General features: G+C 37.2%; 1 protein-coding gene across 1 annotated transcript in view; it reads right to left on the reverse strand.

The window, feature by feature from the left end:
- Window positions 1–5802: 5802 nt before the first annotated feature.
- The window catches only part of LOC139743828 (polyamine-transporting ATPase 13A3-like), a 72394-nt gene continuing 63640 nt past the window's right edge, over window positions 5803–14556 (reverse strand). Inside the window, exons 29-31 of the mRNA XM_071654284.1 lie at window positions 12766–12851; window positions 10438–10518; window positions 5803–9890 (exon numbers count right to left, since the gene is read on the reverse strand). Of these exons, the coding sequence (XP_071510385.1) occupies window positions 9702–9890; window positions 10438–10518; window positions 12766–12851 (356 nt within the window). The 3' untranslated portion in view covers window positions 5803–9701. The remainder of the gene's footprint in view (window positions 9891–10437; window positions 10519–12765; window positions 12852–14556) is intronic.

The following is a 14556-nucleotide window of genomic DNA, read 5'->3' on the forward strand; positions in this document are numbered from 1 at the left end:
CTAACCAAGGCTTGACCAGTCCATTACAATGCTCTTTCATTTGCCATTTCGACAAACTGATCTTGAAACTCAATGTCCGTCCTCCTGGATAGACATTTTCCCAGTTAAAGAATTATGTTGCCTATCTCATCATGAAAGCTATAAAACGTCGAACTAAAGTGTAATTAAATTACATGTACATGTACTTCTTGATTTTTTTTTTTAATGCTTATTCCCGAGAGTAACATTATGATGGTCCATATTTGATCAGAGAAAGGACACAGCAATGACAACAACAACAACAACAGCAACAACAACAACAACAACAACAAAATAAAGTCTAGCATTACCATTCATTATCGACAGAGACTCTAAAACGTTCAACTTCAAAGTGAACATGTCGCATTGTCGAGAGTTCGAGATATCCCTGAACTGCCTATAAAGAAGATCTATCGCAATTAACAGGTCAGTTGAATAGGCCAATTACTTTTAGGGATAGTTTGGTATTGACGGAGATGAGGATTGGGCTTTTAACTTTTTGCGAGATACCAAGAAACAACTTATGAATAAACTTAGTACAGACATATCAGTCTAAGAGGAATCCAGAGTTTATTAGAGAAAAATCGGTTTTGAAATGTCTGAGACATCAAAAAGCAAAGTAAAACAAAGCAATCATAATAAAAGTTGGGTCCCACCTTTCATTAGGACCTTTTATTAGGATAGCTCTGTTTTGGATACCTCAGCCATTTCAAAACAAATTTTCATCCAATAAACGCTGAATCCCTCTTGGAATCACATGCTCTTTCACATTTCCTAAGAGGTTTCTCATTGTTTTACCCAAAAATGTTAGAAACTTGAAGTTAATATAGGTCTTAGCCAAAACTAAGAAATCCCTTTAAATACTGCAACATGTCCCGAAAAAAAGGGGGAGGGGTTAAGACAGGATCACAGAAGACGGGTAATCCTGTCGGTGAATGATTATAGAAAGGGTCAAGGGTATAGGTCCGGTCTAGATGGCAGTGGACAGTTGTTTTTGGAGGCTGTCGAGAGAGCGAATCCGGACATCAATCCGATCAATGCTGTGGAAATCATCGTTTCGGGTGTTTTCTGTGTCTTAACTGTTTCGTGTACGCAGCAGTAGGCCTACTAGTTATAGTAGACTCAAAGTCTACATTCAGATGAAATCAGTGTATTTCATGTTAATGTACTTCTAACGCCAAATATGGAGCGCCACAAACTTAAAAGAAGGAAAAAAAAAAGATGAGGGAAAGAATTCACACTCACTCAGAGCACATTCTGCTCCAAGGTGGTTACTTGGACCAACAAGAAGAAACAAGAAACAATAAAAATAAGCGTCGTAGGACGTATCTTTAAGTGGAATGTTATAACCTCAATCAACTCAATAATGTTAACTCTTGAATATTCCATCTGATGTTGATGTAAAGTAAAAGTTGAGTAAGCTCACTGAAAACGTAGAAGTATTGTTTGACGCGTTGTTTTGTACTTTGTCTTCCGATACTTTGTATTGACATTGTCAAAACGATGCTAAAGTAACGTCGGTATGCCTGCCTGTTTGACTGTTTGGATATTGAGTAAAATTAAATGAATGAATGAATATGGATCCAAATCATATGATTGGCTGAGAGCTAAAACTTGATCAGTCTTTCATATCGCCTACATAAATCTCCAACTTTCACCCGGCATTACTATACTATAATGACTGACACTAACGACCGCGCCTCTTCGAACCATACCGTGATTACATGCAGTGCATCGGCTGTATATTACAATAATGCATTGTATTGAATTGTGTGAGGGATTCAAAAATCTTAGAGTTGATGCCGGTCGTAGGAATCGTGCGAAAATGGCTGTCGCCGAATTTAAATCATGTTCTCAATTTATAAAACAAATACTGCACTTTACTTGATCTGGCGTTAGGAAAATTAACCCACCCTTCAACTTTTGAAATCTAAAACAGGCTTGGTTTATTATCGTGTGTTTTGGATTGTTTCAACGTTACTAGCAGTATCTTGAGGATAATTCTTGCTAACGCCCTGTGCAGTTTAATAATTTTGTATACAACGCTATTCTGAGTTAAGAAAGCTATAGATAAAGAAAATAATCGCTTTTGCTGCTATTCATGCATGCATTTCAAAGTCTGGAACGACAGTACTGAAAACAAAATGAAACGGTAGACAACAACAAGTTATGATGGTGTGTTCGGAGGATATTTATTCATACAATCTATTTAGCACCATCTCACAATCTACGGACAAATCAAAAATACATCTTCACCGAATCATAGTGGTATGAGTGAAACATACAAAAAATAAATAAACATTGATGACGGTATCTCATTCTACATGAGATCTAAATCCTTCACACATCGTGGCATAGCTGTTCGGACGAACTGACCAGTGTACAGAGTTTAAATACCACAACATTTTAACCAGTTTTGATCCTAGTCTATCTTTTTTTGTTAGGTATCCATGAGTGTAAACCACTAAAACTTAACACCACTAACACCCACTCAATCGATATGTTTAAGGTTTCAAAGCATTATTGCTGAAATATTGAAATAGACCACTTGGAGTTGGGACACGCACACACAAACACGCACGCACACATACGGAAATATCTATTTCGCACATCCAGAAACTCGAAAATGAAATTTTACATGGGGTACTTTTTCATTGTTGGTATCGTCCGTCCCTTTGAGCGCTCCCATCGTCACTTCAAGAGCAAATGGATTTTGACTACTAATTATTTTATTTAGAGTAATTGAATATTTCTTTTGTTGAAACAAAATTACTATTTGGAATAAGTAACATTGGGAAGCCAGGAAAAAAAAAACCCTCTCTGATTTCCTTTGTTGTTACTATTTCATCTTCCCCCGATTTATCATTGTGTTTACAGTGCTTTAAAAAACTGCCTACAAAGAGAACTAGTAATAGAAGTAATGTACAAACTAGACTTTTAAATGTTTATGTCTGATTCAATGATTACTTGAAGCGATGAGAACGGTAACTACTTCTTAATTTTATCCAAAGAGGTTACGTAAATCTGCAACCAAACCGCAAACAGCTATTTAGATGTTAAAAGGGTTAAAAATTCATATCATTTTTTAATCGTTTGATAGACAGCATTGGATCGGTCGTGACGTCATATTTGTTCGACATCGCTGTTACAGATGAGACTATACAGTATCTTTATTCTTATACTATGTTCACCTTTATTAAGGACAATGACCTCATTAAATGCAGCATATTATGTCTCTCAATTCCACTCCACAAATCGTCTGCAATGCAGAGCATCCGGCCATGACAATCCGCGCATTACCTCGTTGAGCGTTGAGCGGAGGTTGTTACTCAGCAAATAACTTATCGAATGGAATGCGAATGTGTAGATTTGCGCATGCGCGTTGTCCTCAGATTTTAACTTTTCAATCGTATAGAATTACACTTGACTATATTTGACTGTTGTTTATACTACAGGCGGTACAACACTTAGACACGCGTACTGAAAGTCACTGAGAGATTTTCTCTCAGCCAACAGCCAAATACATGGAATAAGAGGTGGTGAATGCGTCTTTGATGGATTGACCAATCACAGCGATTCTCGAGCGCCGGGTCAGGCAGACGACTGGGAGGGGTGACCAAAGATGGTGGCCTCTAAGTACAAAACCAATTAACACATTCATATTACGTCACGGTTATCGTATACATTATTGTATTGCGATCTTTTACCAGAAGAAGCTAAAATGACTTGCATAGAAGGTAGTAAAACGCTTATGCATCTGAGTGGCCTAATTTGAAATCACTTAGATAACAGTTACTGCATCGATAGGTATTAGAGGACAACTAAATCACCTCAAGGGGGGGGGGGGGGAGTCCACTGAATTCCCTTTACGATGAATACTTTTTTAAATTCGCAAGAAGGCTTTTTCTTAATCAATTCCTAAAATCTTGGGTCAAAATCTATTCAGATGATTATACCTTCGATAATTCGATTTTCACAATTAGGGAACGATGCGTAACACACTCCCATTAGGTCGGCCTACATACAAGCAGGAACGTGCAGCATTCATGTTTTATCAAAACCCGTATCTGTCTATTTCTAAAATTCTGCAGTCGAAGCATGCACTAAAGCCACTGTAATGGCGTGCGATCGCAACGCCAGAGGCTTTTAGCGTTTCAGCCAATAGGACGTGGAGAACGGGGCGGGGGCTTATGAAATAAAGGCAGTTATCAAGTACATGTATTGTCTAAATGCCATTTGTGGATTAAAGAGATTCGATAGCGTTATTTTGCTCGAGATGTCTGGAGTACAGTTTCTATTGCAAACCTGCTGCACATGCCACACACAATGTCAAAACATTATACGTTGAATGTTGACGACAACGTGTCGATTTAAATGAAACAAATTTTCATGCAGATTACAGATTCTTTTCTTCACACTTATCACAGACAATCCACGTGGCTTTACGCCTGCTGTTCATAATGATGGAAGGGAACACATCTTTAGTTAGTTGACTAGGACAGTGTGCAGATACAACCTGCACTTCTCCTCACAAAGAAGAATAGAATGAAATTTCTTTTCCAGCAAACTCCTGCAGCTAAGAGGATACTCTGCCCTCGCCACTTAACAGCACACGGAATCCTAAGTAGTGTTTCAAAAGACGGGGTTACTTAAAATGTTCTTGTATAAAGCTATTTTCAAGATCATGACTAAAAAGACAAGAAAGCCAGAGAACATGGAGTAGTAACGATTGCACCGGTGCACTGGGTATTTACGGATTCATGTTATAGTCATATCAAACATTTCGCAGGTTAACCATCAAGGATATCACAGGGTGGGGGTAAGGGTGTAGGAAAAATGACAGACGTATAATTATGAAACGACTAAATTTTACATTCTGAAATCTTGTACACAGCGGGTGATTTGGAGAAAGAAAACACACATCTATATTGTTGAAATATATATATATAAGTATCTGCATATACCACACTCTACTGGATTTGAATTTGATAATTTCACACGTACATCTTGATCCACAAAATATCAACGACCCGGACTTTATCACAACCAAAAAGTCTGTCGATACATCGAATGACAGGTCCAATCCCAGCCTGTTTTAAAGTATAAAATACATCAGATTCACTCTGCACGAATGGACGAAATGTCTATTAAGGCTTTGTAAACGTGCTACTAGATCTACGTCCTCAAGATGCTATATCGTGTTTAAAACAAACCACATTATACCTTTGAATAATTATTCAGACACAAACACGATCTACAAAAAAAAAATACAACTATGTGTTTTTCCTTTAAATCTAAAATCTTTTTCATGAAGACCTGTTATCTAACTGGCAAGAACATTAGAACATAGTTCTCGTTACAGGTCTCCGAGAATTGTTTCCCATTTCAAGTTCCATTTATTGACACGTTGCCATAATTCTGCTGGAAAGAACACAGTGTCCCACAGTGTGTTCACTCTGTGTTCACATAGTCGACTATGTGAAAACGCTCGAATTCAACAGTGTGAAGATTATTTCACACTGTGGTGTGGTTTTTCACAGGGTAATCACGTATTAATGTTCTGTTTCACACTGTTAACTGATTCACACTGTGAATTGATGATTCGCAATGTGTTCACACTGTTAAAATGATCGCATTTAACAGTGTGGAGAGACTTCACACTGTGTTCACAATGTGTTCACACTGTGTTTCACGTTGTGTTTCACACTGTGGGACACTGTGTTCTTTCCAGCACGGAATATCGCTATGATCACAGATAGGAAGCAGGAATCTCTTCGATGTCTTCCTATATTTATACCTCAACCTCCAGATATCATCTACTCGGTCTTTCTGTCTATGGAATTCACTGAGTCACTGAAAATGTATTGGGGAAAAACATCTATTCATTGCAATATTTCAACACATGGGACCAATAGTCAATTTACGGCATCACACATATGGCTATCATATAATTATCATGTTTCATTCATATACTTATTTAACAGTTGAGAACTTTGACTTCTCCTCAATCACACATTATTTTCACTGAAAAAAAACATTGTTGTGATGAGGGACAAAAGGACTTTGATATACGTAAACAGATATACCAGTAATAAATAAAGAGTGAAAAAAGTAAACGAAATTTAAACAATAATCCCACGATTTGTCTCTTACCTCACAGCGTTTTCATACAGAAAGACAGCTATGTCACGCCACTAGTGAAACTGTGACCCCAAAATACCGGTTGGCTTCAATCAGTGTGTCATAATTATACAATCAGCAGTAATCGTTACAAGCTCATTTGCACTGATGCCACAACAATCTCTCAATGTTGGCATTCGTGACCCGTTTTAGAAAACTGCAACAATTCCCTTTCTTCTCCTTCTCCTTTTTTTTAACAGACTAGAGAGATAGATAGTGAGAGAATGTCAAAATAGATCAGTAGACGGACAGGTACATAATGAAATCAGAAAGATTTATACACAGAGTGACAGATAGATGGATGGACTGAGAAAAAGAAAATGACAGAAGATATTGCTATGAATACCCTCACCCAGACATTACGGGTGCACGTCACGAGTTCGACACCTACGAGTCACAAATACAGTCAATGAGTCATACAGCTCACAAGTCATACAGCCCATGAGTTATACAGCCAACCAAGCCAACAATGCCCACGAAACCGACACATTAAGCCAAGTGTTGTAATGACGAACTCGTGGGCTGTTTTTACCTAGTGTCGAAGTCGTGGGCCTTATTTGCCTAGTGTCGAACTCATGGGCTCTGTGACTTGTGGGCTGTATGACTTATGGACCTTTTTTTCAATGCCGAACTCGTAGGCTAGCTTAGAAACCATCAGATTCTGTTGTCATTTATCTGTAATCCATCAAACAGGAAGCAGAATAAATACCGCAAGTATTGAAGAACGACATAAAATCAACCCAAACCACCTCAATACCCACGTAAATTGCTTGTATGCGTGACGTATATCACATTTTCTTCTACATGCACAAAGCCAAGGGAGTCGTTTCAAATACTTCTAGTGGTTAACGTGATCATGACAACTGTGGTGCAGTATTCATCCAGTGTAATATGCATGAAATCGCGGGCGAACTGAAGTGGTTTTGTTCACTTGTTGTTCTTCCCGCATAGACATTTGAAAGAAGTGGGGATAAAGAGTACCTACACCACCCATTTGTGTATGGGTAATGTCTTCAGAAGATGTGGAGTAAGTAACTATTTCGGAGACACATAATTGATCAGGATCATTATTAAGCAAGCGACAAGTCTTAGGCTTAGATGCCGTTATGCCGGGTGATTCTTTTTTTTTCGTGTCATAAGAAGGAACCTAAAAATCTTCCGACCTAAAAATGTTACAACGTGGTTTATTTGTACGCAAAATACTTTATATTTTCTGTAAGAAATAACATGAAATCGTTACATTTCAGCCAATTTTGTCAATTTTTAAAGCAAGCGAGAAAAGTAGATGAATATATGTCTGAGAAAACTAAACGTTTTGTATCTAATATTAATTGGAATCGCATTTACATTATTTAGTTGTTTCGCAGTTGCCTGTCAAATTTGGATCATTTGTCTTTATGTATTGCATGTGACATTTTTTTTTTGTACCTGAATCTTTATATGAATAAAATTTCTTTGTGGAAAAAAACAAATCTTTCGAATTCTTTTCACCAAACAGGTGCAATTGCTTTACCTAGTTCATGCAACAAAACATATTCTCATTGAGCATATCCTTTACTGACAGGTATAATGAATATGAAAGTACAATTCTTCGGTTTACGTCGACATCCGCATACCTATACTGAGAAGAAACTTTTCTCAGCATACCCGGTTAGTGATTACCCTTTTCTTAATATTCTACACGAATTTCATGAGCCATCTTGCAAGTTCTATAATTCTATCATCTGAAACCGGAAAACCACCATCGTGGTCCGTATCAATGCAAATACATAATTAATTGGCCCTGATAAGTCGTGTATCTTTTTAAGACGCTCAATTCCGATTATACACAGATAAAATACAATATGTTATGAGATATAACCGACGCAGATAATATATAATTTTGATATGTTTATGTATAACAGCAATATGAATTCTATATAGATTGATAAATAGACAGATAGATAGATAGATTGATAGATATACATATACTGTGTTGTATTAATATAAAATCATCGTATAAATTGGTTATGTATATAACACTAAAAGGGGAAGATCGTAGGTAGTCACAATATCACACTATACGAGTAGTTTACATCTTCATAAATAAGAACATGAAAATCATTATGGCTTGCCCTCATACAGCGGATGTTTGGCATCACTATGATACTCAAACAAAATGCATTATACATCAAAGCTAGTCGCGTGGAATATCTGAATGCTTTTACTCTTCTTTTTTTTTTTTGGGTGATTTAAATACGTTCTGTTTGTGAACGTTCATAATTTCATAAACTGGGCTAGATTGCCTCAATTTTAGTCCACTGCAAAAAAATAGACATATGGTATGAAGTAACTGTAATTTGTTGTATCTATCGAAGATGATTATACCATCAATCATGCCGAACACAATCATTTATTTTCTTCATAGCTGATAATTTCAATATTATCCAAAAAAAAAGAAAAAGAAAAAGAAAACTGCTATAAGATTAGTCAAGTCTCCATTGACCTATGGATCCAATTTATTGCATTCATACGCGTTGAGGTTACTACGAACCAAGTATCACAATACTTATTGCTATCACCAATGATAGAAAAAAAAATCTGAATAAAACAATTCTGAATACACCTAACGATGTGTTCTACACACCACGAGTATCCTTCCGCGACACTTTGAATAGTTGCATTGACAAATGATCCGTACAATGACAAACACTAGAAAATATGTCAGGCTGAAGAACTTTTTCGTTTTCCCATTTTTGACACATCTGTCACTTCAACCAACATTACTAATTATTAGTCTTTCGTAACAATCGCCTCCTCTCAATATAATCATGTCTGACGCCTTTGCTTTAAAGAACATCAACGTATCGGAACAGTGAGGGTTTTTTCCCCACTCTTCATGATATTAATGTCATAATTGTAGACGCTTTATCACGACAAGCAGCAAGACGAACCAACGATCCATTATCTTTTCGTTTCCTTTCTTTCTTTTACGGGGGAAGGGATAAGGGGGGGGGGGGGAATTTTTTGAGGAAAAAGAAAAAGTGTCTTTTGCATCAATAACGTGACCACATGCGCGAACGCTGTGCTGTACTGTACCGTGTTGCAACAACGGCAACTGTATGGTGTTCAACCACGCCGTCGATCTACCAGCCGATGCGGGGGAGGGGTGGAGGGAGTTATAGAGTTAACGTGCAGATCTTTACTTCTCTATATATATTTTTCAAGAGAAATTTACAAGAAATTAACGATACTGTCCTGGACGAAAACTCAAGTGTTCACCAGTGTCGAAATACACATCGTGTACATAAGTAGACGTCGTCAGCGACGAATATTACGTCAGTTGAGATGACACCTCAGTAAGGATATGCAGGTTATCAAAACGATTCACCACTGCGATGTCATAAGGACGACACCGTACTATCCTTTACAAGGAACCCGTGTATAACGTAGAGGTCGCTTTTTTCAAATCTAAATATTCCACTCTGATTCCGCGGGGCAATGGCTGCCGGGCACTTCTTTACCTACACGTCTGTCTCCTTAGCCGAGTGGCCGTTCGTCCTGCTCGGGCTGGTGGTCGAGTTGATGGGCGGCCACGATGAATCTGAATTCAGTTCCCGGATGAGCACTTCGTGCTTTGTGACCTTTGCACCCTTGCGACACTTCCGGCAGGTGGCGTAGTTCTTGACCGCTCGAGTGTCAGCGAGGAAATTCTGAAATTTTAGGGAAAAGTCGAATATTTGAATACTGGGATGGAACAAGGTACATTGTTGTTATCTACGTTCACCTCAACGCATTGATAGTGTGGGTGTCTGAGCCGCATGAAAATTACTAGTTAGACCTGTTGAATACTCTTTGAATTCATTTATAGGGCTATGGGCAAGACATTTACACAATTATTTTTGATGGACAAAGTGTTGAAACGTAAATTGAAATAAAATATAATGTGATAATGTGAAGAATATCTTGCTTTTGGTGGTCCATTTGAAAAACATGACGTTAACACATGACAGATGTACAAATGAAATAATTATGTCAAATCAGCAACGTTCACATCAAAAATGATTAAAAGTACTGAAAAGAACTTATTGAATTGGTTGCCGCGATAGCAGGTGATAGGGGTCTATAGTGAGGTGACTCGTCCGTGTGTTTGAACACATGATGACTGTAAATTACAGAGACGTCACTATAAACGATCTTTTGCAAAGTGTAAGACTTCAGAGAAAGGAATATCCGCCCTCCCAAAGTAATTTCAGTTACCTCAAGAAGTATTGCCGCTAGGAAGTGAGCCAGGACCAAGGCGAGTATGATGCCACGGAACAGCAAGTCCAGCGACACCAGCTGGTTTGGTAAGACCAAAGAAAGTCAAAAAGATATTATTAGAGGAATTAGGAAGGAGGGGGATGGAGACCGACAGAGAGAGAGAGAGAGAGAGAGAGAGAGAGAGAACTTGATTGCATGTTTTAGTTTGTTGTGCTGCTGACATGACCTTTGGATCGCTCGATTGATCAACTGACTGATACTTGATTGATTGATCTATCGATCGACTGGTTGGTTGGTTGATGGATGCATTGATTGATTGATTGATTGATTGATTGATTGATTGATTGATTGATTGAAATTGTCTATTGATAATAATGACATTGCAGCCAACGGCCGAATAATGACATTTTTCTTACATCATATAAATAAAAATAATCACACCAAAACAATTCCACGAATCGTTATAAATGTCCATTTTTTCTTCTACTGCAGATTTGTAAAAGGGCAGAAAAACTCAAGATGGACTACTAAAGAAACAACATCAATATTTCAGGAATGACTGGCCACAACAGAAAACAAGTTACTTTTTACTCTTTCTTTTACAAGAATTTCTCATTGTTATCTCCTGTGTCTTATCCAAAGGAGAATCTAAAAAATATATATATACGTGAATTGAGTGATTGCAGAAATATTAGCAAAACACATCGACAAAGTTTGAACAAAATCGGCCAATCCGTCGAAAAGTAACCGATGCTTCAAGTTTCTGTGCCACCATTGCTGCATGAGACTACAACGACATTTTTGACGTCATGCATGGGCATCGGTAAAACAGGAAATATAGAAGGATTTCACAAAATGTCATTTCTCTATTAAACGTACACAATACATGCATATTGAAACTAGAAATGTCGCTATGGCGACTGGTATGGCTCCGCCATAATGCATGATTCTCCTAATAGGTATAGATAGTACATGTGGACAATGTGTGATTACATTTTCACAAAATTGGCAAAATATTAAAATGACAAGTTTGGCACAAATGTGTTGAATGTTCACCTTCCTTGACCTAGGTTTAATTGGATGAATAGGAGAGCATGTATTTGGGATTTAAGGATTTTAACTTGACTTTGACCCATTCATACGTTTATGCATTGAGTAATTTTCAAGGTATGGAGAAAAATTTCTGTATTGAATGGTAAATTGTTACGATTTTTATCTGGCCTTTGACCCTAAAATTCATAAGATAATCACTGTCAGGCAGAACATGCATAAATAGGTAGTACGTATCAAGATAACTTGAGCCACTTCCGAGATATGGAGGAAAAAACTAATTCAGCACTGTCACTTGAGCTTTGACCTTTTGACCTTTGAGGCAAAACAAAAGAAAAAAAAAAAGCTTTCCAGAGAATCTCTATTCGGTTATACATGCATACATCCAACAAGTGTAAAAAAAAAAATCCTGCTGGCATTGCATAAACATGAGGGAAATAGTAAAATTTTGAAGTGTTGCCCTTGACCTTTGACCCCTGACCTTTGACCCCATGAACCCTAAATTCTCTAGATAATCACTGCCAGGCAGTACTGTATATATGCTATGTTCCATGAAGGTACCTTGAACAATTTCCAAGGTACAGAGAAAAAAGGTGAAGTTTTTATATTCTTACTTGACCTTTTGACCTTTGACCTTTGACCTAATGACACAAACTTTCACCAGAGAATCTTAATTGGGTAATACATGTACACACTAAGTTTCAAGAAAATATCTTCAGGCATTGCATAGATATGGTGGAAATATTGAAATTTTACGTATTTGACCTTGACCTTTTTACCTTTGACCTTGAGCATGTGCACCCAAAAGTTGATAGGCACAACTTCACCCGCTAATACACATACATGCCAAGTTTCATTAGGATACCTCAAAAAGTTTTGATATTTACCCTGTCCACAAAATTCATTACGGACGGAAGGACGGACGGACGGAAGGACGGACGGACGGACGGACGGACGGACAACCCGAAAACATAATGCCTCCGGCACCACTTCGTGGCGGAGGCATAAAAAGAAATACCCTGGCTTTCTGAGACAGGAATATCAAGTGCACTTTCATAATGATAGAAAAGTGAAAATATCTCGAATTTTCTTTCTTTGAAATGTCTTTATCGTTGCCCATCCGCGACGTCGCACAAAGTTTTCTTCGAGTCATCCAGCAATGGTGGCAGCAAAACCCAAAGAATGCATAACTTATTATATTAAATATATTGTTTGATTTTCCTCCCACTTCACTGATATATTAACAGCAGTCTACCCGTCTCTCATGTAACGTACCTCAAATTTGTCGTAGATGGCCTTAACTGGAAACATCAAAAAAATTGAAAAGCCCGCCAAGATGATCAAACTTGCCGTAAACAGATCTGTGAATAAAGATGAAGAAAATGGTTTAACATGCGTTATGTTGAGAGGTAAAAGGTCCCGTTTACTTTTGGGGGCAGTAATTTAAAGAATGTTAAAGATATCACTTTTGATGCATATGTGAAGGTCAGTTGTATCACAAAACATCCTACCATATATTTTTTTCCAATAAAGTCTAAAATAAAAGGAGATATAATAATAGCAATAATAATTAACATTTATATCGCGCTTAACACCCAGTTTCTAAGTGCCAAACATATATTATAATTATACAAAACTCAATAATTCACATTGCATAATATACTTCAGCAATAATCAAATACTAAAATCAGCATACTTAATAGACACAAAAAAGAAGAAAAGATATCACTATTTTTCACATTAAACCATAACTGTAGACGGTTTAGTCTGGAAACATTTTTATTATAAGTATTGTTCACATTTTGTATATTTAACAATACTTACGTAACATCGACTATACTGGTTCAGATTGGTTGTTTCGATCCCTAACTCACATTTTAGAACGATTTTGAAGCACTAATACTGGGTTTTGGTTTCATCTGCAAATGGTAAATTATGCCTTTAAGCATTATAAAACAGTTTGTATGTATGACAATGACCGCGAAAGCCTTTTATATGTAGCGAGTCGCCAAACGTCGATTGATTTTCATTTTAATACCTTATAAGCCTACTTGATATTCTTCAAACCTTCAAGCCCTTTTAATAATAATACATAATTTTGTCCAACATTAGTTGACGAACACATACCACACAGAAAAAAAAAGTCTGCTCTCAAACGGATGCTGTTCTACCTCGCCCCCCCCCCCCCAAAAAAAAAAAATGGCTTTGAGGAGAAGGTGATTTCTCTCTCCTTATCCAGGAAAAAGTAAAAGAAAAAAAAATCACACTAATGATGTCATATCTAACCTAGAGGTAAAGATTTGGCAAACAGTTAAAAGAAGACAAGAAGAGAAACACACTCTATTAAATTAGAAACACAATTTAAAGAAATAAAGAAAAACAACCAGCACACATAGGAGATATATCTAACAAAAAATCATCAGCTTCAATAATAAGTTAAATAAACAATAAAAAAAGGAAAGGTATTTTCTCATGTGACACATATTCTGTTTCCATGCAGCCTGCACCTGTTTACTTTGTGTATGACATTAGAAGATTCATTCAGTGCAGACAACAAAATGAAATGGGCAAAACAGAGAGAACGAGAAAGATAGAGGGAAAGAAGGGTGAGAGAGGGTGTGTTTATGTGTGTGCGTGTATGTGTGAGAGCAAAGATAGTAGAGATAACAAGATACGAAGGCGCGCCATAAAAATGGACACAAAATGGCTACCCTACATGACGATACAAAAGGGAACTAAGTACAAACTCAGTACACCTAGAAACATCATTCATTTCCAAAGGTAGTGGTATTTTTATTATCTTAAAAAGATTAAAAAATTATAGTCGTAGCTTTTTTTTTCGATTAAGGGGATTATTTTGAAGAACGAGATTTTAGAGTAATAAGGATTATTTCGTGGAGGTAAAAATTTGGCAACAACATGATCTCACAATCAAAGACGCTTGATAAACAACAACACATCTTCAAAGACAGCGCGTCTCAGGCAAAGACGCACATCACCTGAGACGCGCTGGCTTCGTGGTCTAAGGTGATGTGCGTAATACGCATGAGGACCGTGCGCTGTCCA

The sequence above is a fragment of the Diadema antillarum genome, unplaced genomic scaffold (assembly GCF_040938485.1).
Source record: "Diadema antillarum isolate AM-2024a unplaced genomic scaffold, OU_Dant_1.0 seq00001110_RagTag, whole genome shotgun sequence".
Lineage (NCBI taxonomy): Eukaryota > Metazoa > Echinodermata > Echinoidea > Diadematoida > Diadematidae > Diadema > Diadema antillarum.